The 26,805-nt window shown below is 39.9% G+C and overlaps 1 protein-coding gene across 7 annotated transcripts in view; it reads right to left on the bottom strand.

The window, feature by feature from the left end:
- si:dkey-71h2.2 (low density lipoprotein receptor adapter protein 1) overlaps nt 1–26,756 on the bottom strand; it is a 48,819-nt gene extending 22,063 nt beyond the window's left edge. Inside the window, exons 1-2 of one of the 7 annotated variants that reach the window (XM_042226530.1) lie at nt 26,181–26,756; nt 3,842–3,984 (exon numbers count right to left, since the gene is read on the bottom strand). In XM_042226530.1, coding sequence (XP_042082464.1) covers nt 3,842–3,984; nt 26,181–26,265 — 228 coding nt within the window. In that variant the 5' untranslated portion in view covers nt 26,266–26,756. The remainder of the gene's footprint in view (nt 1–3,841; nt 3,985–26,180) is intronic. The other 6 variants (XM_005914386.3, XM_005914389.2, XM_005914388.3 and 3 more) reach the window with 6 other exon arrangements.
- Nucleotides 26,757–26,805: the final 49 nt, after the last annotated feature.

The raw sequence follows: 26,805 nt of genomic DNA, 5'->3' as shown, positions 1-26,805 counted from the left end.
CAGTCCAGTCCTTGTACCTGACCATTTTCAGAGGATTTTTTTTCTTTTTGTTAAGATGCTTAACTCTCAAATATATATTTTTCAAGCATAAAGAGGTACCCAACTCAAGGGATAAACCTGTATCGTATGTACAAAAATAGACAACATAGCAAAGAAGAAACTTCAAGCAGTCTTTTTAAAGTGCATCTTTAAGCACTTTGTTACTAGTAGCCTGTGCCATTTCTTTAGTTGACATGAAATAGTCATTTTGTACAACCAATCAAGAGCAGGTGAAGAGTATATGAAGGTCATGTCTTTAAGAAATAGAAAGCAATCCATCAAAGACCTGACACAGGATCCAAGAGATGGATATAGCCCTTCAGTTGATCCGTCTACTGTTCTCTCAAGCCTCATCAAAGATGGTTGAAATGGAAGTGTGGCTGTATTTATGCCAAATTAAATCAGTGGCAAGAGTTCTGATGGGGTGATGAATTCAAAGTGACATTTTTGGTTCAAATTTCTGTCAACGTGTACGGATGAGGTCAGGAGAGAGGTACAACAGTGAGTATCTACAGCCATCTGTAAAACACCTTGGAGGCTCTGTCATGGTTGCATTTTAGCCAGCGATGTTGGAGATCTTGTCAAAATGAATGCAATTATGAACGCAGAAAAATATAGTCAGATTTAGATCCAACATGTAATATCATCTGGAACGTGTCTCAATGGCATGTTCCAGATAGTATTTTTGCACGACAATAATCTCAAACTCGCTATAATAAAAGTATACCAGGATAAAAAAAACAGACAATGAAATCATCTTGATAAAGAATGGAAAAAAAGGCAGCCAAAATCCAAAAAAGAGCTTTGAATGTCCTTCAGTAACTTAGAGAAGTATTTCTGAATACTAGTTAAACATTTTTTCTTAAAAAAGAGAGCCTGGCTAGGTTGAGGAATAAAGGAGGCCATTGCTGCACCCGTTTCTCATTTTCCTATCAAAAACTAGGAAAAAGGAAGGGTGGCTCAAGACTTCTGCACAGCAGACGCACACTGTGTATACAAACATAGATGAAAGAAGATGAAGAAACTGGAGGAAATGTTGCCTCATAGAAGAAAATGCAGGCCTTCTATGTCACTCTGATGTAACCCATATCAACTACTCCCTGTCACATGACCCACGTCAGCTGATTTGAGGTCCCTCTTCTGATTGGCTCCTTTCACATCGCGGCAACTCTGAAAACCGGCTGTGGAGGGATACTTCCGGGTTCGACTCCTGCTGTGGCTGTGAGCTTATGGCATTTAGAGCGGTATTGGAAAACAAAGCGTTTTCTCTCCTCAATTCATCTTTAAACTTTAAACTCAGCGGTCAGGTTTTTTTTCCCCTTTGAATTGATCTTCTTCATATTGAAGTGGCGAGCCGGTAGGACCATTCTTTGTTTTCCCCTCTTTTCCCCCACTTAGCCGTCTTTGGATTACGGACATATTTCCTCCTTGTATGAAGCTGGACCCTAAGGAGGAATACCTTAAAAGTGAACTTTAAAAAGAAAAGGACCAAAAAAAGGACTCTTAGCAAAAGGACTCTTGCACAGAAAAATCACAGCACTGATTTATTATTTAATTGTGGACATTTATGTTGTGTTAAATATTTTGTTCCATTTCCCCTTTCCCCTATTTATTCAATATATTTTTGGTACAAGACATGACAGTCTTTGGTCTCATCATTCACACCATCTAGGCTCCATAAAGAACTATTTCTTCTGCGCGTCAGTCAGTAAATTTATCCATTGACATAAACTAGTCCTTTAAATAACTTAGCGTTACACTGACATTAATACGAAATGACCTTCTGATCAAACACTAAAAGCCCTCAACTTGTAAACAGTATGCTGTTAAGCAAAAGCAAGCAGCCTGCTTTATAAAAAGCGACAGAATGAGGGGAGAAAAGCTGCAACATGCAGCCCAGAATGATCACTCCAGGTCAGGCCAGCAGCCACTGACTCTCCCTGAAACTTTACACCATCTGGACTTCCAGAAAATGCAGCCATAGTGTTGAGCTTTTGCCCTACATGAGTGACTGTTGACAGTGACAATAACCTCCAGATAATACAATTAAATAGCAAATGACAGCAGTTTTTTTGCGACACTCAACAGATATCAGGCTAGGCATCAGTAGAGTGACCACCAATGAATAGATTAAATACATATAAATACAAAGTATTTCCATATGTTGAATTGTGTAAGAACTCTTTTATTCATAAAAGAATGATGGTGAGAAGCTAAAGATCAGTAGGAGTGAGATCTTTGCTTAAACAAAACTAGGACTTCTCAAGGACAATGGGAATGGTGCCATGGCTTGCTGTAGGAATTGTAATACCCTGGAGATGGTGACATTGAACAATAGTCTCTGCTTAGAACCACAACTCTTAAAAGCGTGCTGTAGCTGATTGTGGTAGCTCTTTCATGAAGGAAGCGCTAACGGCTACAGTTGCCGGCGTCATGTTTCGAGTGCCATGCCACAAGGCAAAAACCAATCTGTCAGCTTGAGATACGCCAAGTTCAGCCTTTCTCTATGTTTGCTTCCCCTGTCTTGTCTAATCATGTCTTACTGAAGCATGTAGTGAACGGAAAAGTCACTTATTTATTCAATATACCCATTCAGTTCAGTCAATTATAATGGTTACCGAGGGAACAGAATTTTTGTCTTGGTGTAAATCAACTGAATCTTAATCCCACCATTAGGTTTGGTTCAGTCTCTAATTGAGAGGCGGGGGATTTATGATTGTACTGCTGCCTGTGCCAGGCTGTTCATTCTGCAAAGAAACATCAGACATTTGCATTGTTGAGAAAGTGCCAAGTGAATAGGTGTGCAAGTGTGAGCGTTAGTAGAAACAGAAACATGAGTATCAATTTGCATGAATAAAAACAGTCCAGGAATTGGCTTCTTGGTATGTTTCCAAGTTAACTGGTTTAAATGCAATGGTTTTCTTGTAGTTTCAAGAGAAAACTGCCAGCCGGCTGAACTAATGTAGAAAACCGTACCCAGAAATCCCCAGTATGCTGGTGGTAAGCACAAACATGAAAACAGAGATTGGCCTTCTGCATGTGTGCAACCCCTGATAATCCTGGATTAGCTGCTCTATTTCCATGCATATACGTGCAAACCTTGACACAGAGATAAACTTTGTAAACAACTTGGCAAGCATATTACAGAAATTTCACTGTGAATGATGCTGATTACTTGGTTTAAGAGTAATCGCAGTAAGCTGTTAAATATTTCGCAGAACGTCTCAATCAAAAGATTTCCTTTAACTGAGCTGTTTATCCTTAATACTCATATAAGACAATAATCAAAGGTTATAGTTTAAATGATTCTGACAGTGTCACAGTGATTTTGCTCCTGTTATGATGACAATCAAATTCACTGACCCTTTGCTTGCTTATCTTTAAAACAATGTCCTGAGCCATTAAGATGACATGGATGAAATCTAAATTTAGCAATCAGTCATCTTAGAGTCATCTTAGAGACACTCAGATAATGTGCACTGGAATTTGAAAGTACATTGTCACAGTAATCCTCTAAATAAATATCACTGCAGTTGAAATGTTCACAGTTTCCCTCTTTAAACTTTAGAAATATGATTGTGACCTTTGTGGTCTGGCTAACTAATTTCACTGTATAAGCAACTGTACATTGACAATAAAAACGTTCTAAGTTCTAGATCTTGATGACAGATTTTTGCTAATAGGGTATAATTTATACACTACTTATTTATACACTAAAATCAAGTAATACCAGCACAGCTCATATAGTGACATGCATTATAATGCATTAGGTTTAAGCTTCTAATGGGGGATAGAGACTCACCGTGGCAACAATTCTGCGAATGGCAGCAGAGGCCATGTCCTCTCCTTTAGGCTGGCCCACCAGAGTCATACCCAGGTACTTCACGTTGAACACCATCCCCTCCAACAGAGTCTCCTTCGTGTCTGTCCAGTTCTCTGGCAGCTCTGGAAAAACAAGTTCATCCCAAAATAAGGTGTTAAGTTACTTTTTCTTTTTGGAAACTGACACACTTTCAAAGTAGTGCATTTGCAGGCTCATGCATATCACCTCAATTCCCAAAAAAGTTGTGACACTGTGGAAAATGGAAAACCAAAAGCAGAATGCAATCATTTGCAAATGTCACACATTCTGGAAATTTTTTTTCCCACTCTTTCAGGATCAGTTTCTAGGTCAGCGTGGTCATTCTAAAGATTGCTGAGCAAACAGTTTACGGTACTCAGCCCCAGCAACGTGTGAGCTGGCAAAGTGACATCACCGCTCCGCACATACTGGTATTAAATATAGAGTCAGATTTTGTGTAACATTAGAAATGTAAAACATGAACAGCTCTAAATATTTAAAATATCTCTGTGATATTTTAAATGGGACTAATTTGAACTTCACTTTTAAATCTAAATTAATTTTGAATGAAATGGGTAACCACTTTTGAAAGATTGCATCATTACAGTAGAAAATAGTATGAATTTTAGTAAAAAAAAAAAAAACCCAAAACAAAACAAAACATCCACTGGCAAGCAAATCCAGTATCAGGGCTCTGATAATGCCATAACAGAATGCCTGCAATATCCTGTTGTCTCTGCGATTCCCAACAGGTAGTACCAGCTGTCCTCGAGTCCTATTGCAGGCAGTGTCAGTGACTGCACCCATGCAGAGAGCTGAAAATATCTTTCAGAGACACCTGGACACCCTACAGATGAGCAGCAGGAGAACAACAACTTACAAAACTGCTACAGGCCACATTCTGTGATAAAAACCAACAGTTGAACAAGGGAAACATCTGAGCTACAGATTTTCAAATGACTCTTCCAACACCAAAGTGTGATTAAACTACTATAAATATAAAACTATGAAATAATCAACATTAAGCTCTAGCGCTTTCCCCCTCTGTCTTTCTTTTCCATATAAATTCAATGCTGCTTACACAATTGAATGAAGTGAGAGAGTGAGATTGACAAAAGGAATGAGCAAGAAGAGCAGGGTGAGGGAAAAGAGACACGCACACACAGTGTCCAACACTCTATTGGGATATACTGGCACTAAATTCTCCACATGAGCTGAGCCATCTGTCACTGGCAGACCCCATGCAGCTGTGAAGCGAACAGCAAACACCGCCATCCCCGTCCCACTGCTTCCAACGACTCTGAATTATTAACTAATTTTCAATCACACTGTGGGGGCTGTTTCAGAACCAGAAAGCACATTTGGTGTTATGAAATGCAAATTCTAAGGTACGCAGTGGCCAGCTTACTGTAAATCATTTGACAGCTCTGGATGAGAGGTGGCTGCTGATAAGGAGTCCCATAATTTATCCTCCATGAAAGTTCTGCCTTTAAATGTAATATATTTACAGTCCCGTGTGACCTAGCTCACTACTACCTAGGAATGGTACTTGAATTATTTCCTGACCCCTTCTCACAGTGGTGTTCCTTCTCACAGAAGGTCAAAGGGCAGGTTTGGCTACATGACAGGAAAAAGGGGTTTCAGGCTTTTAAAGAAGAATACATGAAGGGAGAAATTAGATAAGGGACTCCATCCCTGGAAGGATTACTCACAAACAAATTCCATTGACTTTCACCGGCAAAGGGAGCAGGATTCTATATAATTACATTTTTGTTCTATTATGAATGGGTCGATGAGATTTTACTGAACTAATGCATTTAGGTTTTTCAAAATGTTACTGACCAAAGACGCAGATGCTGAAGGGACATTTTTAAAAAAGAAAAAAAAAAAAAAAGAGCACACACACATTTTTTAAAACACTAAAAACTGATATCAGTTTTTTGACTGTTTGCTGTACCCCTCAATAATCTCTTCCTTCCACTGCCCATACTTATCATTGTGGTGTGCTTCAGGCTACAGCATAGACAAGAGACATGCGCATAAATGTAAAGTATGGTTTAAAAGCTGACAGAAGCTGCACACCCTTCCTAGCCTTCATAGTTAAATATAGCTTCAGAGAGCCACAGTATAAAATTATTTTTTACTTATGGTCTTAGGAAGTTTACACGAATAACTACATCTAACAAGTGTTATTAAAATTCTATTCAATTATATAAATAAAACTAAACTGAGAATGTATTACCAAATCACAACAACAGTCGCCTCAAGTTAAAGGAAATATTAGAAAGAAGCCCCATCAGATGAGCCACTATGAGCAAGTACATGGTGACAGTGGGAAGGAAAAACTCCCTATTAACAGGAAGAAACATCAAGCAAGACCAGCCTCAGGGAGGGCTAGCAATCTGCCGCCACCAAATGAGAGTGACACGAGGGAGAAATCAGTTTATGTTTTGTGTGTCTTAAAGAAAAAAAGTACCAGCTGAGATTGGCTTATTTTAACTATCAAATATCGGTATTAGTCTAAAAACCCAATCTTAACCTAAATACATACAAATGTTTTTGTTTGTTTGGTTGGTTGGTTTTTACACAAACTGGTCAACAGATTACTCTCATGGGTGAAGTTGTCAAAAAAATATAGTCAATACTAATAGATAAAAATTACTATCAGATAAGAGAGCGGTCCCCAACCCCCGGGCCGAGTCGTTTGGTACCGTGCCGCGAGAGCTGAGGCTCGGGTGTGAAATGTATGGTTTTCAGGTTTTTTATCGTTAACTCGGTTTCCCTGACTCTTTTCCCGTGTTGTAGTTGTGTGTCTTATTTTGAAAGAAATAGTTACACGTTACATTAACGACCAGAGAGCATTAAGAGGAGGATGTTACTCTCAATGTTGTTGCCGCATTTCAGGAGGACGCTGCTAATAAAGTTACACAATTACACAGTGAATTCGTGTTTATTATTATATTTACAAAATACCACAGTTTTTCTCTTGGTCGTATCATTTTATTTTGCTGTATTTATCCGCGACACCTTAAAGGCCGGTCCATGAAAATATTGTCTGACATTAAACCGGCCCATGGCGCAAAAAAGGTTGGGAACCTTAAACCTAACTGAAAAAATAGCGTTTTATGCTCTTTTTGCACACTATGTTTTTCATACATGTCTTATAGTTGCGTTACTCTATTTTTTTTATGCTATGTGAGAAATTAATGACATTAGTAAACTAGTATTATAATCCTATTCACAGTTAACTCATTTGTTACACGGCAGCTGTGCTCAGGCAAAGCCCTAATGTTTACCACTGCTCATGGGCTAATCTGTTTTAAAATATTAATAAAATATCTCACAAATAACAGGAGGGGGGGGGAACACATTTTTTTAATACACATGAGTCAAATTTTTAACATTTCCTGTTTAGATTTCATCATTTCAGTTAAGGGATAGCTGACTTTACCTGGGACATACACTTTTCTCAGTCTTTACCATCATATACCTATTTAAGACCCTTTTACATCACAAAAGTTAGATTTAATTAACAAGTTAAGCTCAGCTCATAAAATCTGCTTCTGAAACGACAACTATGTTTTTTTATTTGTTTTTTTCCCAGGCAATAAAATCTACACTTATCACCTAAAAATAAGACGTCTGTTTTTGTTTCCTCCTGTGCAAAATCAGGGGACCATTGTTTAAAAGGGGAATATTGGGGCGATCGTGGCTCAAGAGTTGGGCGTTCGTCTTGTAATCGGAAGGTTGCCGGTTCGAGCCCCGGCTCGACAGTCTCGGTCGTTGTGTCCTTGGGCAAGACACTTCACCCGTTGCCTACTGGTGGTGGTCAGAGGGCCCGGTGGCGCCAGTGTCCGGCAGCCTCGCCTCTGTCAGTGCGCCCCAGGGCGGCTGTGGCTACAATGTAGCTTGCCATCACCAGTGTGTGAATGGGTGGATGATTGTGTATAGTGTAAAGCGCTTTGGGGTCCTTAGGACCAAGTAAAGCGCTATACAAATACAGACCATTTACCATTAAAAGGATTTTTGAGCCCGTCTGTCACAGCTGTCACTACAAACTGCATGCACAGTGTTAAAATAGAAATCCTGTCACACGGCGCTTCTGCAAGAGTGGCAGGGCTTAGAGATTGGTCAATCCAAAACAATTAAATACACTTCACCCTGTCAACTTTATTACCAATCTTTCAGTATCCATATGACTTTATGTCATTCAAAGCTGCAATGCGTCAGCTTCTGGTCGAAAGATTTATTGCACAGTTTGCCTCTGTAAAAATGTCACAGCAATACAAAGCTGAAGTGCCACAGTCCATATTGTGTCTTCCCCAAGCTACACAAATGAATTATTAAACAGCTTTATGTTGATGCTGCAGGGTTTCCAATATATTATCTGCCTAAAAGAGGAGGTCTTAAATTTTTAATAAATCCTATGTGAGTCTACAGAAGGACTGGGACTGATAAGAGTGGCAGGAACAAGCAGAGGGTGGCTAATTGGATTTAACACGTTGAAGAAAATCCTCAGGACAACTAAAAATGCGAAATTTGAACTTTAAAGTAGGCGTGCGCGCATACATTCGCGTTGTGTTTGCGAGATAGTTCTCATCAAGGCCGATCAAATTTGGATGAGGACAAAACAAGATTAGGGTATGAGCGCGGCCTTGGCGGTGCACTGGTGACATTTGCATCTCTAACAAATTGATGCCTGGCAACACTTTCACACCGAGTACACTGCAGCAAGAGCACTGATTTCACTGTGTTCGCACAAAGGCTTCACAGTGGAGACACACTCTAAAGGAATCAGTGCATTACAACAAAGGCACAGAACAATTTAATAACATTTTGCTCCACGGGGCTTTAAGTGTATTCGTATAAAGTTACTTTATAATACTATCGCCTTGAGATGTTGAGCACTGTAAAATATTTCAGACTGTGTTAAACCAGCAAATGACAAGAGCAGCATTTCACAGTAGCTGATCTGACTCTGGGAAGTGCTGCTGTAGTATAATAGACGCCATGTGCTCTGCACGCCTTCAGCTACATGCCGTGATCACCAGCTGTCTTTCTGAGCTACACGCTCGGTAATTTAATTTGCTCTGAGAAGTCAAAATCATACCCAGGTGAATTCTGAACACCTCGGCTGATGGCTAATTAATAACATAAACACGAGTAAGCAGAGACGTAGAGGGCATATGGACAAACAGCGGGCCGATACGCTATTTTCCTCGAGACGCTTAATCTCAGTTACTTTCTAAAACTGCAGAAACAAGCGTGACACCCAAATGAATTGTCTATTTTTTGCCTCCATCTCTTTACAGGCAAACTGGATATTCTTTCCTAGAATGTTTTTCACAGCAACTTGACTGGAGACCAGTGGATTGAATACACTATCATCATATGAGTAGAGATACATTCAGCTTGCTTTAAGACCCCCGCTGACACCCCCATCCTCCACATCCTTCTAGATGTAATCTTTTTGCCTTAGTGTTTTACTCATCTGATGGAACTTTGAATCTAGGACACCACCTTGACAGAGAAAATAGGCCGCACATTCAGGGAAGATGGTTGGCTGGGATGATGTGGGTGTATTGGGGGGGGGGTGTAACTGGTTTCCTGATTCTGCCTTGAGGGGAAACCAAGTAAAGCTAAGTCTTTTCATTCAAGCTCTCACTCTTCAAACTGCTTTTTTTAAATCCGTCCCCTAACTCACCTTATGCATCTTCAGTTCCTCTGGCACTAACTGAACGCACAGAATAAACTCCAGTTGTAGCTAATGAGAGCAGCTTGGGCTCCTCACAGCCAGGAGTGCAGTACAAGCTATTTCTCAAAGCCTGACAGCATAAAAAAAAAAGATACGAAAACGCAATCATGGGATCAAACAGATGATGTCTGAAGCAGCGAGGTGGTACTTGCAAATAGCATTACTAAACACCTTGGCTAAGCATCAAAAGAAGTGCATCAACTACAGTGGAATAGTAGACCCTGCACACTCGGCTTGAGTAGTACATAAAAAACCCCACACATTCACCAACCCAGAGTACAAACCATCATGTCATTCTATTTTAAACCCTCACAATCACAGCTTTTGATTTCCTTCACTGTACTGCCCTTACACTGATAGATAAACCTGAATAGAAACTCACTCGAAAAAGGGTTAGGGTTATTAACAGAGCGCCTGATTCAATAGGAAGGAGAAGGAAATAAGCTTTACTAATAAAAACAACATCCACATTACTTCAACGTGTTTATGCAAAAGTACTCTAGATGGAAATAATATGATTGTATCCAGGTAGTCCACTGAAAATTTGAGCTTGGAAGACTAGACAAGCACCATATGCCCATTAGTCATGCACTTTTCTAATGGAATCACAACTTGTGGTCAGCTGATCGGAGAAGCTAAAATCTATTAGAGCTGCACCGATTGGCCGGGTAGGGTCTGCAATCACTCGGTTTACAGCGTTCTCAGACTGAACTGGTCAGCCCTGTCATGCCTGTGCAACACTGGCACGGCAGCACAGGTAAATAGTTGCTCGCACAGTCACAGCTACACTATGAGCATGGCTATAGCTGTTAGCGAGTTCTTCACTATGAGTGAGGTTTGCTAAACTAAACCATGGGGAAACATGACAACTGTCATAACAAAATACCTAATTAAACACTTAAATACCCTTCATCCAGCTGAACACAGCTAACAAGGGGGAAGTAGCTAGCTTTAGCTTTAGCCACTACCCCTCTTGTCTAGTTTAAAATGCATAAGTATATAGCTTCTCGGAAAAGAAGCTGAAACCCAACAGAAAAAAGAAGACAATGGATTTGGGTTGACACTGGTTCAGGTTTCTATTATTACTTTCATTATAACAACTTAAACAAAGCTACTGTTCTATTTGCTTCTAAGCTACTGTTTAATTTAAAATTTCTTGAGAGCTTGAAAAACCTTTTATTCAACTGATGACTTTTGACATTCACACTTAAGTGTGATGCTTTTAATTTTCCCTGCCAGAAAAAGAAAACTTTTGGTAGATTATTAAATCAGAAGACTATAGAGTGATTTATAGTGGATACAAGCCAACAAGATTCAGTTTGTACTTTGTAAAACATATATATTTTATAATAGTTGCATCAAGCTCCTGAATTTAGAAAATTTCATTTATACCAACTATAAGAATTCTCTAGCGTAAAATAATTTAGGTTAATAAACCACCAATTTTCCCCAAAGGTTTGTCCGTGAATCCGTGCTAGTGCCCCCCATTCAGCATAATGTCTCTTTCAGCACACCACCCCTTGCTTTTACTTAAAACACTGTATCTGCTGTTAATGCTGATTGAATTATCTAGCATGGCTGAGCAAATAGAGCAGAAGCAAAGTGGGAGCTGTGCTGTTGAGTGACTGACATGGGCTGAGCCTCTGTAATAAAAGACAGATAAGAAAGTAAATATTAGCAAAGAAAGATACCACCTAATACCACTCTTCATTAATGTGTTAAGCACTTTGTTTCAGCAAAAAGGGGAAAAAAATCACGACTGTATTCAAAGCTTAAAACAACAATCTGCAGGGCCTTTAAACCACTCGAACTAAGACATAATATCTTGTTTGTGTAATACATACAAATTTTGCCAAGTTAGGCTTTTGTGGTCTTAAAAGAATGTTGGGACTGTTATTGATGTTCCCATCTAGATCTTGATTATGAAAAGCCAATTATGTCCTGAATGTTAATTGCCATAACTGTATTTATTATGCAAAACATAGACCTCAGCTCTCCCATCACAAAGCCTTCCAAAGGTTCCATGAATCCTTAATAAGAAAGCATTAAACTGACATTTGGGGATACAGCAGTGAAACGCTCTTATCTTTTCCTCAAAAACTAGGATGCTTTCTCCTCAGAAGTGTCCAGAGAATAAAATGGGATTAACATTAAGGTTATTTTGTGGACATGCGTCATTACACGGTCAAATTAAAAGCCAACACAGACGTTTAGGGTTTGTTCCTGGATGATTTCCTGCACTCTATTTATAGCTGGCATCCCAGTGTGAAAATTGTGCTAATATTTACTCTGCAGACAGTGACAGTTGGTGTGTGGCTGGTATGATACTGTGCAGGAGGACTGAGCCAGATAAGCAGACAATGATTAAAAAAAGAGAGAGAGAGAAAGAAAGAGCCACATGGATTCATGCCATCATACAGAATTCAGTGTGTAATGGCACCAGAAAAACTGAAAACAGCATTCATTTTAATCTAGTAACTGTTGTCTCTTCTGGAAGAAGACGTAAAATGTTGCAACATGCTGTATCTATTTGGAACAAATGGTACTGGAAAGAGGTTGGGATTGTTTGCTGATCAGAAATCACAAAATCATTATGTGTGTGCATTTTATCTTTATATTTACATGTTTTTACATGTTAATACATTAACTATAACTTGTTTTGGGGCAGCGTAATTACAAGCTGCCATTACCATAAAATATTGCTACTGATAATGTAAGTAACCACTGCACAAACTACACTGACACTCAGGACTGCTGTATTGATACACATCGTTAACACATTGCCATGTTGGGAATAAATGAACACACAATGTTTTTGCAGTTTATCCTTCATATTATTGATTGCTAGTATGTTGGAGTGCAGTGAGTCATTTGATCATAGGAGGGACACGGCCATATTATTGTATTACATGCATGTATGTTTAGCTTAATGTCAGCTAGACTTGCTAACTACAGACTCATGCTAACCTGAAGAAAAAAAGAAACTTACCTCTGCCTCCTCACAGGGAGGGTAACATAAGTGGGGTATAGATACAGGTGTGTTTGGTTCTACTGTTCTAAGTGTATTTACTTATTTATATTCACTTCCAAGCGAATGGCTTGTGGCTGGCTGTGAGCTCTGGATAGCTTTAGCCACTTTGTCTTTGTTAGCGTCTTTAAATTGCTCATGTTTGATAAACAGTGGTGCAATGGTTAGTATTGGCCCATCACAGCAGGGATGTCCTGGGTTCAAATCCAGTCTTTATGTGCAAATTTGCATGTTCTCCTCATATCAGTGTGGGTACTCCAGCTTCCTCTCACAGTCTAATAACATGCATGGAGTTATGCCAATTGGTGATTCCAATTTTATCAAGCGTGACTGGTTGTCTGTGTCAGTGTTAGCCCTGTGACAGACTGATGACCGGTCCAGGGTATACCTTGCCTCTCACCCTGTGAAAGCTGGAATAGGCTCCAGCACAACCCTGAACTGAATAAGTGAAGGAAAATAGATGATTAGGTTTGTTGAAGCAAGAGTTTTCATAGTGGTTCCCCTGTAGTTTACTTTGGCAAACTATGTGCCTTCCCCATTCACAGCAAAGAACTTGTTAACAGCAAAGTCTCACTATCTTCTCGCTACGAGAAGATTTGCCTGTGCAGCTGTGCATGTGTTGCACATTCGTATGAAAACCATCCGATCCTGGTCCCCGGCTGGTTGATTGAGTTGTTTGGTGGAAAATAAATGTGCTTCAACATTTCAAACTCCTGCTGGATTTTCGTCCCGTTTCGCTTCGGCCAAGCTCACAGGCAGCTTGTTTTATATAATCACTAGAGCCAGCTTTCTAAGAACCCCTCTCACTCATTTTACTGAGAATATGATACTTAGGTCTAGGAAGATGAAAGGAAGACGGGATACACTCGTGTCTAGAATGTAACTCATGCCTTACACTTTTGTTTTTAACAGCATGTCCATGATTGTTTCCGAACATTCATCAAGAAGCTTTAATTTTGCATATTTAATCAGACCTTAAAGATACACCTGTTAGGTCAGAAAAGCACCATTTAAAATGTTCAATTAGTTGTCTTACTATGCAACACAGAGCAGCCCTCGTTTGTCAAACAGGGTGTTTACAGTTTCTTGAGTTGTGGTCTAACATTGACTGAAGGGTACTAAATATGGAGGTGACTTGCACTTTAAGTGTCCATTAGAAACACCCTGAATCATCTGAGTGACTCGCATCCACCCTTGTTTATACATGTAGAGCGCTGTGTCTGTTAAATTATGTGATTTCCATACAGGTCTGAACCACTACGATCAATACCCAAGGATCTAAAATAACACTGCATCCTAGATCTATTACTTTACAACTTTTTAGATTGTAGCAATTGCTTGTGAAAGCACTAAACTCAGCCACAAAGGACAGACTGAAAACTACTAACTGTATAATTATGTATAGAGAGAACAATGGTTGTCATCACCTATAAAATGATTTTACATCAACGTTCACTAGAGGGAAAGTAAACATTTCCAAAGTCATGGCAAGTTAACACAGCAACAGAAGAGAGACTTTAATATCGGAGCTATTTCCTCGCGGCCATTTATTCATAAAGTATAATCGCTCTGCACCATACAAGGATTGTTTTCATTAGCAATTCAAACAGGGCGTGATTTTCTCTGCGCTGATACGAATCTGTTCCCCCAGGAGTCCTCGAGCTCCCATTTCAACATCTTCATCAACTATAAATAGCCTCCCAAAAAGAAAATCTATTCAGGAAATAATAGGTTTATATTTAATATTTTGTTTTCAACTCAAGACTAAGGCTGTGACTCAAATGAAAAGAGGAAAACTAGAATCCCCACATTCCCCAGTGCTAATCTCAAGCTGAGTTCAAGGGACAAACAAAGCAGTCATTACTTTTCCCATCCATTATCACACCAAAGCAAAACAAGTCACCTTTGAGAGCTGCTGATCTAATTTAAGACAGTGTATCTCTGCACCCCTTTAATAGATGAGGGCATCTCACAGGAATCCCTTCTAATGCAGTGGAGCACTTCAGACCCTTCCATCTGACTGATGGATGTTAGTCCGGCAAGTACCAAATACATCAGCTTCTAGGGTGTTACGCCTTTGGGATAACAAGATAAAGGGATAATCAATGTGAGTACTTGAGCTGTGCATTTGGAAACAACTGATTTCAACTGTATACATTTTCCTGGCGTTTTTGCCTTTCCTTTATATCAACTTGTGAGTTTCAAGATCCTTGGCTAGATTTCCAGAATGCTGCAGGCACTCCACAGGCAAGGTCATATTTTTTTAATGTGTTTGCCTGTTTGTTTGTGTGCCTGTAACTGTGTAGTGGTTAATGCACTCGCTTGGCAAGCAAAAGGTCGCTGGTTTGATTCCAGCATGAGATACAAATCCCCTTTGGGGTTGCATCAGGAAGAGCATCCGGAGTAAAAACTCTGCCAAAGCAAACATGCAGTGCGACCCCTTCTGGCAAGGGAGAAGCTGAAAGTCTGATATTATCCAGCCACAAAAACTGACGGCCAGTTCCTGCATTTTGGAGCTTATTTTGCTTTCAAAAGAGCCATAGTGCTGTCATATGGTTACAGTAAATATAAAGCTAGAGCCAGCAGCTGTAAAGCTAAGCTTAGCACAAAGATGAAAAACAAGTGGAAATAACCTTCTGGATATAGCAGATCTTAGTAAGTCTCAAGCAGCAATTTCCCCCCTTTGTGGCAAATGTAGATGGGTTGATTCTTCTTCCAACTCTTTTGTTTAGATTTTATTGAGGCTTAAAGGTATATATTATTAGTCGCATGGCCACTTTGAGTAGTGATTCGGTGCTGAATCAAAATATCAACATCGCAGCGAACAGGGACACACCTTGCTACACATGCTAAGTAGCGCGCACTGCTATTAGCTGACTTTCCATGTTTTGATCCATCTAAACATGGTTATCTTACCTTAATTATACAGGATTATAACTGCAAAGATGCTGAACCTAAGCCTTCAAAATGGAAACTCTAAAACCACAGATTGCATAAAAGTAGCTGTAGCTAGCATAACAGGAGCCACTGGTTTCTACGTTGCATTTTGAGATGCCATCTTCTAAGACCCCACCCCCCAAAAAAAACATTTAAATAATTTTGGATGTACAACAGATCTCAATAATTTAAACCCTAAAAAATATTATGTAAAATAATTCAGAATTCATCAAACAGCAATTTTCAGAAGCTTTTAAAGCCAATATTCATCAGATAGCCCCATAATTAATACATGTATGATCAGAGGAATCCACTGAAGTATGACTAACTTATCTGAGCTGGGTTAAACACTTCCAGCTCATCTTAATAAACTGCAAAATCAAGATAACATGTCTTATGATAAAACTTCTACTGGGATTTTTGATGCTTTGTTTCAATAACAGCAAACAGAATGGATTTCTGTACAGCGCTGACGACAGGCGTTTTCCCCTTTTAGTGTGACAGCATAGGGTTATTTTTAGGAGTGGGCTCCACAGCTCTCAGTGCTGAGCTCAGGCAGGGACATGACGTGTCAGAAATGGTAAGGGGAGTTGAATTTTTCAGAGGTACAGAGCAGATATGGGATTTGGCTCTCCAGTGGAGGGACAGGTTCAGCAAGATATGCATGCGTGCACACGCACACACACAAGATGCATCTGCAATAGTTAATCTCTCTCCTACACATACAAACACACACACAGAATAACAATCGACAACATGCTCATAAAGACTCTTACACTGGAGTGACAGCATATCCTATTTCATAGACACCTGTCACAGGCATCAAACAAGACAGAACACTCAAATGTTTGGACTTCACACAGTAAACAGGAAGCAGTATTTGTGTGAGTGCGTGTGCACATTATAGCGGCTGTGTGAACAAGGACCTCTCCCGAGATAGGGGCTCTCAGTTTCTCTCTGTTGCATAATTCTCTTCACTTCAGGCCAGGGAACCTTGCTGGTGCTAAAAACACTCCAGAGAAAATGCATCGAATAACAGAATAACATTCAGCTCTCTTTAAGCCACTAAAACAGTAGTTTGGCTGCACATGTTACTGTTTATAAAGGGGAACGGGGACACGTGGGAGTGAATCATGTCCTCTTGGCCATTACTGATGTACTGGATGAAACTGTTAATAACCCCAAGGCTTTAAAAAATGAATTACCAAACATAAACATTTATAGCAAAAATTCTACTGTGGACCACGAGAAAACATTACGCTTGCCACAACACAACACAAAGAAAATCAATATAGAATATGATATGCTGCAGTTTTTAATAACACGAGGCTGAGGTTTTAAAAATCAATATTTGTGGAGTGAACCAGTGAAGAAAATAAACCTACTTGCTTCAAATGTAACAGGCGCAAGACAACATGTGGAAGATCGAACAAACAACGTCGTGAAAAATCTGATTTACTTTCTGAATGTTGGCTGAAATAGATACAACATATAGAAATGTACATAAAGGTAACATCTGTACCACCCTTTCACGAAAAATTTATAACACCATATGTAAAAATCAAACCTTAAAGTATTAATACAGAAATTATTACGCTGTGGAATACTACAACTCATCTTTGAATGAGGCTTCCTTCAGTTTCAAAATATCCACCGCAAACAGGGGGTTATCACACGTGACATGTGACAACATCCCAAAACCATTTAATACTGCATATTTTCTTGGCTGTGGAAAAATGAAGACCAAAACTTCACCTTTGCAGCCTGAACTGGGTTTACAAGAAGATGAAGCAAAGTGGCAAAAAATATGGAGGAAATGCTAGTTTATAAATGTACTTCCCCTATCTAATACTACCAGGCAGAAATAAAAAAATGCACACTAACTAAACAAAAGAGTATATTACACAGTCAGTTCTATGTCTCTGAGCTAAATTTGTGCTAAGGGCAAAGCAATGCTTTGAATGAAATGCAAACAATGAGCGTGCCGATATCCTCCCAGCGGCAATGCCTGCAGGCTGGTGTTAAGTGGACAAAACATTTTTACAAAGATCATGCCCATATTTGCTAGTTTGTACAAAATTAGCACGCCACTTACCAACCCCATTTATTAGCTGTACCATGCTAGTATAAAAATGAGATTTAACAAGATCCTGAAAAAATTCCTAAGAGATTTTGATCAATATTGACATGACAGCATCACACATCAAAGCTCCTGTTCCACCACATCACAAAGGTGCTCTGTTGGATTGAGATCTGGAGACTGTGTTGAGTACAGTGAACTAATTTGTCTTTTAAGCCATTTAAATGATGCTCAGGTGGCAATGAGGGACCCAAATATATCTTGCACACCAATACACCAACAGCAGCAGCAGCCAGGATGCATACCTGATTTTATGTTATTTATGCATATTCTGACCCATTCATCCATCTTCTCCTGCTTATACAGGGCCAGGTCACATGGGCAGCAGCCTAAGCAGAGAAGTCCAGACCTCCCTCTTCCCAGCCACCTCCTCCAGTTTGTCTGAGGGAACACCAAAGCATTTCCAGGCCAGCCGAGAGATATACTCTCTCCAGCATGTCCTGAGTCTGCCCCAGAGCCTCCTCCTGGTGGGACATGCCCGAAACACCTCACCTAGGAGGCGCCCCGGGAGCATCCTTATCAGATGCCTGAACTGCCTCAACTGGCTCCTTTCGATGTGGAGGAGCAGAGACTCTACTCTGAGCCCCTCCCAATACTTCTCACCCTAACTCTAAGGGAGAGGGCTTCGAAGGAAGCTCATTTCTACCGCTTGTATCCGCGATCTCATTCTTTTAGTCACTACCCACAGTGACCATAGGGGAGGGTAGGAATGCAGATCGACAGCTAAAGTAAGAGCTTCGCTTTTACACTCTCTCTTTACTACGACAGGCAGGTACAGGGTCCTCATCACTGCAGCCACCGTGTGAGAAAGTCCCAGTAGATCAGCAGTTTCTGAGATACTCAAACCAGTCTGCCTGGCACCAACAAGCATGTCCCATTCAAAGTCACTTTAATCAGCTTCCCTCGCCATTCTGATGCTCACTTTCAACTTCAGCAGGTCGTCTTAACCATGTCTACATGTCTGATTGAATAGAGTTGCTCCCAAGTGATTGGCTGATTAGATATTTGTTTTAACAAACAGCTGAACACAGTACAATGGAAAATTTTGACGTATTATGGCCTGGTATAACACAGAAAGGCTTTGGATCAGCAAAGTGATTCATCCTCATGTGGGTGCCAAGAACAATAACATTTCATCCATAAAGTAGTTATTGAGATATTTTAGCCAGAACAAAAATAGTGGACTGATACTTTCATTTTTCACCATCTAGAACGTGATGACAGCCGGTTGCTAGTCAACAACTCTTCAGATTACTCAATTATTTTGCCTCAGAGTTGAGGAGTTTTATTTAGCGACCAGCCGCTTCATGACACTGACATTTTTTTTCTCCCATTGTCGCTACAAGTCACTGAATTTCAGTGACATTCTGTGGTCTCTGGTTGCCACATGCCTGCCAGTCTCTTCCTGTGTAGGCGTCCCTTTAGACTCTCACTGCAAGCATGGCTAAAAAGGTCACACGCCAAGCACCAGGGTATTTGCTACTAGAAGCCTAAAATAAAATTTCTAACACAACATGGCATTTATATATATATATTTTTTTTGTCAGTTTCCTCATAAAACAATGCAGGAAAAAAAATTCAGACAAACTGTAGCGGAAAAAGGCTATGCAGACTGTGAGATAGGTCTCTGTGCTTTTGACAGTAATCCCACTAATCAGACTGCTGGGGCGATAGAGCTCGTGCATTTCCCTTCTGATGTGGAATGCTTGAAAAGACACTCAGACAAAAACATCTCTGCTGTTATCTATGCAACTAAACAGCACTGATTTGTGTTTGAAACATGGTTGTAAATAAAAAAAAAACATTCAAAAAGAAAAAATATGTCTGTTCAATTTCTTTTTAAATCAAAGACTTTATAAAGACGTTAGCTGAAATTACAAGAAACACAATGAGATCCTATTTTCAGTCACAGTGTGGGTTCAGTTAGACACACAGTGGGTTAAATAATTTAAAATCTTTACTGCAAATAATAGCTCACAACTTAGATAGTACTAATTTTTGAAATAAAAAATCCATTAGACAGGTTTCTTGCCTTAAAGCACGCCCTGTAAAAACTCATTAGCAGCTTTTTATCATCTAATCTATCATCAGCATGCGACTGGTGGGACTGAGGAGTAGTGAACATGAATTATGCAGACTATAGGTGGGAAATCTGCTCACTCAAATCATCATCTGATGTACTGAAGCTCAGCTAATGGCATATACTGGCTTAACTGATCCTCTAAATCACTGTGTGCTTATACATGAACCCTAGTAAATGCAAAGAGAAATAAGAGTGCCTCTACTTTTAGCAGAAGAAATCCAAAAGCACAGCAACATCTGGCTGTATATCAGACTAAATATATGCACTATTCTTGCTCCATTTGCCTCTTTCTGGGTGGATGATGTTTTTTAGTGCAACAGTAAATGGGACAGTGCTGGTTGTGTACTTTATGCTAATACAACCTTTCCTAAAGATGTCATGTTAAATGAATCAGGTCTCTACACTGAAGTAGCCAGTGCATTGAATCCATGCAGTCTACAGACATATTTGTACTGGTTTACTGTCAGGACTGCATTATCTAAAGCCAAGTACACTGACTTTTTCCAAAAACATGTTGCTGTTGACTATTTAATTTATAAATAGTTTTAGCACTGCCAATGTTGTGCTGTATCAGGGTCAAGAGTCATGTTTAAAACCTGATCACACACAAGGATAGCCACATGGCTACATCTGGTATTAAAATATAACTAGTTTAGTTTAGTTACAGTGCAATGAAAACGTATTTTAGGCATGAACAAAATCTAGAATTTTATTAGGCCAATCATAATTTTGGTTTTGTTGTTTTGTTGATGTTGTGTGTTTTGCATCATCGTCCTGCAGCATAACTTCCTAAAAAGCTCCACTTGAGCTTCACGCCATGAACTGATGGCCAGACATTCTCCTTCAGGATTTTCTGGTAGAGAGCAGAATTCATGGACTGTCTAGGTTCTGAAACAACAAAGCAGCCCTGGACCATTACACTACCGCCACCATGTTTGACTGGTACTATGATGGTCTTTTTATAAAATGCTGTGTTAGTTCTATGCAGATGTAACCACACTCAAACCTTGTAAAAAGTTTAGTTTTGATCTTATCGGTTCAAAGAATATTTTTCCAGAAGTTTTAGGAATCATCAAGGTGCTTTTGAGCTCCTCCTGGCTGAGCTCTTTTTTAGTCTTGAAACTAAAGAAGTTTTTTCAGTTGTCTTTAAGAAACTTAAAGTCCAGTCGCTTGTCTATGCAAGCTCCTTAGATAACACCATATAATGTAATTAGTACCTAATAAAGTTACATTACTAGTACTTATTTCTGGATCCTAACACAGCTCTGACTGCTCAATCAGTCACTAATTCATCATCTTATTTATCACATTCAGATCGTGGGAACCCTCTGTAAATTGATCTTTACTAATTCTGGTCTTCAGCCCTTTATTGACACTCAATTCTTCCTTAATGGTGGAGGGGGACTATGTTTCCTCTTCCTCCTCACTGCTATCTCTCTAGGTCACGGGTTCCTGAGTCTTAATGAGCCACTGAGAGATAATTGCTCCTTCAGGACACTGTTAACTGACACCAGTGTCTCCTGGATGACATTCAGTCAAGCCCCTGTCAGGTTCAATATAACCAAGGGCTATATTCACAGCCAGAGATTGAACCTAATGACTCCTGAGTCCACCAACTTCAGATCGAGCTATGATCCAAACTGCAAAGCACAGGAAACAAATTGCATATTCTGACAGTTCCTTCAAAGCCACAGGGCTTGAGACACCAGAGATTTTGTTAAGGATGCTTGTTGTCTTCTGTTTTCTTCTTCTCACATTGGTCACACAGCTACGCAGCAAAAAAGAAGATATGCTCCGTTACAAAAAGCACTTATAAAATGCAATACTAAAGCAAATTACACAATCTTGCTTGGCTTCAGCTCAGTCTCCTCCAGTCACAGCATTTTGAACTGATGCAGCAGGGACATCCTTTAGTGCCAAGGGCAAGTGTGTGTGACTTCTAAGACACAGGAAAGGTCTGTACTGCTACTGTGTGACGGGATGCAAAGGGACGGCCTGTACTCAGGGTACATGCTGTGTCCTCTTCCATGCTGCCAGTGGCTTTGACCTCAACAGATGACAATGGGCAGCCACAGTTGGTGACTAGAAAGTGCTGCACATGTCAGTTTTCCACTTGCTAAAGGACTAAAGACTGACTACATTTAAGGTGGAGCAAATAGATCACTTTATTTTAATAAGGTTTATTAAGGTGGCTGGTTAAAAATAAAATTGTTATTATGCATTGTTTTGGTCTTTTTGGTTTACTAATGAAAAGAGTGTTCACTCTTCATTTCATAGAAACCTATAAATATGTTTTATATATATATAAAATTTTAAAGTGCTTTAATTCCACAGCTATTCACAGAGGGGGTTCGTGACTTTCACATGGTTGATGGTAGGTAGCAGTGGCCGCAGTGACTCCAGAAATGCTCGCAAAAGTGTGGGACGGGTTTGACTACCACATGGACATATATTCAGAGGGGGACATATTGACCACTTGTAATAAAATAAATAAATAACTTTTTGTTATATAGGGTGTATCAAAAAAGAACCACACAATTTCAAAAGGGTAATTCAATTCAGTTTTTTCAATTCAATTTTATTTATATAGTGCCAATCATAACAACAGTCGCCTCAAGGTGCTTTATATTGTAAGGTAGACCCTACAATAATACATACAGAGAAAAATCCAACAATCAAATGACCCTCTATGAGCAAGCACTTTGGCGACAGTGGGAAGGAAAAACTCCCTTTTAGCAGGAAGAAACCTCCGGGAGAACCAGGCTCAGGGAGGGGCGGTAAGTTAAGTGTAACCTTACAGTGGTGGACAATTAGAGGTCAGGAGGCAATTAAATTAATCAGTGTAACACTCCAGACACAAGTGATCATCCAATTAAATTCCTCTGTCTCATTCCACCTTCACACTGGAGTCTCATTTAACCTATTAAGCCCCAAGCTTAACTGATCTCCTGCCTTTGTCCCCCGTATCAGGGGGCGTTGGGGCTTAAGGGGTTAAAACCATCTCTTACCTAAATTAACTAAATATTGTCCTTAAAAGTGATTATTTATCCACAGTGACTTACCATCCACGCTCCACATGCACTTTCAGTTGGCTGTCAGCACACAAATAATTCATCACTCTCTTTCAAACTTAACCACACCTAATGTGTGTGAAAGTGCCAACCGGCTGTGATGTTACCTTATTTAAATTCCGACAGGCAGCTCTGACGCATTGCCACATGCTGCCATACAGACACTGTCCTCTCTCCACTTTGCCTGCTTAAGTAGCATCTGGATATCAACAGCCGCTCTTACTGCCTGCACCGTTTCCTCACTGCTGCGTTCACACGTTTTCCCAGCCTGATCTCTGCGGTGTTTCTGAGACACAAACTGCTTCTGTCATCAGGTGCAGAAATCCAGCTGGATTCTGCTCTGGCAGTGTCACTCTGCCTTTTCTTATCTCTCTCACTGGCAACAACAATAAAAGAAGAAAAGCACAATGCAGGGGCTTCTGCTAACAATGTGTCACAATCGATGTCTTTCAAAATGGCACGCTGATGGTTTGTTTGTCATCAAAAGTCAGCGCGGTTGATGCGCAGAGTATTGTGATGTGGAAATTTATGATTTTTTTTTTTTAATCCCTCACTGTTTGTGCACAATCAAAAGTTTTAGCCCAGCAGTTATGAGAAGCTGGCAAACCCAAGCACTTATTTGAGACAAGCCGCCACTTAAAACTGTCATTTTGTGCTCGAGCTGAGAAACAAAATGCATTTAAACCAACCAGAGACAATCATGAAAGCCCAAATCCAACAGATTTATGTTCGGGCATTCAATAATTTATGTAGAACATGTCCAACAGAGCAGAAGAAACTAAGAACATCTTGCTGGCTGTGAAATTAATCAGTCATGTTTAATGAAAGCTGGCACTAAGTAGGAATTTTGGATGAAGCATAACCAGCATGCTACCATTTATTGCAGTGGGAAGCTCACAGGCAAAGTAGCAGAGAGGAGGGAGCGTTCAAGACGGCGCTTGACACATTTGTGTTACAGCAGGGCTGCAGGCTGCAAGGCAGTCTGTCACTGATGGTGTGACAAGGTTTGCTGCTCTGACCCCTCACTCAGCACTCAAAACCTCCTGTACTTCGCACTGTAGTTGTCCTTAAGCAACATTGCATATTGAATATGGACAAAAAAACTTTTTGAAAAACCAATAACTGAGAATTATGATGTAAATTCAGCTCAATTATTAAAGATGTGTTTGTTGCATATTCATTTATCTTCGTCGAATGATAATTGGCCGACCTCTGTGGATGAAACTCGCTGAATAATTGGTTTCATTTTTATATTTTTTAAGTAGCTGTATAATCTTATTAGACAGCTGAAGTGTGTTCAACAGAAAAACTAACCTAGACCTTTAATTAGATCTTAGTAGGATTAGATCTTAGTATAGTTCTCAGTTCTACCTGCAACAAATGAATACCATGCTGCTTTTAACTAAGATAGTCATAGCCAGAGGCAATTTGATTGCTGTTGCTAGTCTGCCCTTATCCCCAACCTATTTTCACTTTTTTGAACACCTTGATTGATTTTTTTCCCATTAAGCACCAAAGGATAAACATGGACCATAGGATGAGCACTGATTAGCATCTCAAGGTCACTGTGACCTCCCAAAACACATTGTGACTGTAACTCAAGAATTAATGTGCTACTTATTACAAGATTTCATGAAAATATCTAACAGGATACAACAATGAAGTGAGGAGATTTTACAAGCAAAGGGTCAAAGGTCAACTTTCTGTGTTATTATAATGTCCCTACAAAAAAAAGGCATTATTCAGCTCCATAACTCAGGAACAGACTGGGACTATGCTTAACTTTGATTAGGTGTTTCAGTAATCTGTATTGTAATCTCTATAAAATCCCTGCAGTTTTCACTACTGATTGATGGCCTAATGTTCATCCTGATTTTACAAAGTACAAAGTTGCAGTATTGATCTATCAGCGGATTTATTTTTTTTGGAATATTTCCCATTAAAATAAAGATTGCATTACAATTACAATTGCATTGTAGTATGTTACTAATAATACACTGTTATGAATATGCCTGTGATAGCAGAGAACATCTGATAGATATATAGGAATCAAAATACCTCATCATTTGTTTTACCTTCTTAGTGCCAGGTTGGACTCTCTTTTGCCTTCAGAGCTACCTAAATTCTTTGTGTCACAGATCCAACAAGGTGCCGGACACATTCCTCTGAGATTTTAGTCCATGTTGACATGATAGCATCACACAGTTCCTGTAGATTTAATTCAGCTGCACATCCACAATGTGAATCTCCTGTTTCACACCCTAAAAATGCTTTACTGTTATAATAAAAGGTCATTTACGGTACCATTGCCATCCTAACAGCTCAAAGCAGTGTAGCTATTCTCCTCTAAAGCAAACTTCCCAGAGAACTGCAGCTCACTAGGTAGCTTCTCATTTTCACACCATTCTCTATAAAACCCAAGAGATATTTGCTGGAAAAAGCCCAACAGATCAGCAGTTTATAAAATACTCAGAGCAGCAGGTTTGGCACCAACCAAGTCGCTTAAATCACCCTTATTCTCCAATCAGATGCTCATTTTGAACTTCAGCAGGTTGTCTTGACTACATGCACTGAGTTGCTGCCATGTGATTGGCTGATTACAGATTTGCATTTATGCAAAGTTAAGCAGGTGTACCTAATGAAGTGGTAGGTGAGTGTAGATGGCTGTAAAACGCAGCTAGGTGGAAAACCTGTAAAGCTCTTATGCTAGCGTTCTCAATTAATCTATCAATTATTGTACATATTACTAGATTAAGCGAATCCAATGGGGAAAATGCCGAAAAGAAAGAGTCCTAAGATCCCAAAGTGAATGTTTCAGAGTTTCCAACAGTATAAAGCTTTAATATATTTAACTAAAAAACAAGAACAGCAGCTATTTAGATTTTAGTTTAACTTGTTTAAACTGGTAATGAAGAAATACTGGCTCTAAGTAGCCATTTATGTTGGTATGGGGCTTCTGGCAGCATTAGCTCCATATCACACAGTAAAAGTGACAGGACTGTGCTTGTGTTTCTTATTATGTGACAGCTCAGAGTCAACAGCATAATAAAACAGCTTGTAACTGTACAGCTATGGCGCTTAGATTTGGCAGAAGGACAAACAAAAGCGCCCGAGCAATAAAACAACAAGTCCAATAGCTTGCTGCGAGCAGCCAGAGGCACACACTGCCCTCCTTTCATACTCCCAATCTGACAGATGATGCTGCCGCTACGCCACATGAAGAAAAAAAAAAAAGAATCTTTGCAAAACTGTAACCGTTTCCAAACATTTGTATCATCTCACTCACTTTCGTGTTTTGAAGTTCCCCATGTGTGCCGCGGAACTCCCGGGCTCTTGATAATCGCTCTGCCGGCAGATTTCAGGGCATCCATCACGAGGTGTGTCTGCTCTCCGGCAGGTGGATTCCCCAGTCACCGGACCACAGGGAGGAAAAGACGGAACAGCCTGCGCTTGATGGCGGATACGCCGGAAAGGAAAAAGGCGAGGGAGATAGGACACAGATTCAAGTTCCAGCCCCGAGCCTCTCTTCCTCGTCCTCTCTCTCTCTGTCTTTACCTCTCTCTCTCTTTCCCAAGTGATAATGTGAGCGGCTGAGGGCACACACGAGTCCACTGCACCGTTTCCAAAGTTGAGGGCGTGTCCTTCTAACCTTCACGAGCTTCCTTCAGTGAGAGGGAGTGACCTTAATGAAAAAAGTCATTACAGTCTAATGTGTGTACCGAGGACTTAAACACACTAATGAGTTTATGCCTAATGAGCTTACAACTGCACTTTCTGTCTCATAGGATTTCTTGCGGGTTATTGATCAGTGGTGGGCCCATTGTTACCATGGTTTCTTTTTCTCTTAGTTTTATTTTTTTAATTATCAAATAATGTCATTTAGCCCTTTACCATGTTTAATATTTTTAACC

The sequence above is a fragment of the Haplochromis burtoni genome, unplaced genomic scaffold (genome assembly GCF_018398535.1).
Source record: "Haplochromis burtoni strain Fernald_Lab_line unplaced genomic scaffold, NCSU_Asbu1 Contig_8, whole genome shotgun sequence".
In the NCBI taxonomy this organism is placed as follows: Eukaryota; Metazoa; Chordata; class Actinopteri; order Cichliformes; family Cichlidae; genus Haplochromis; species Haplochromis burtoni.
This window is presented reverse-complemented; position numbering and strand designations above follow the sequence as displayed.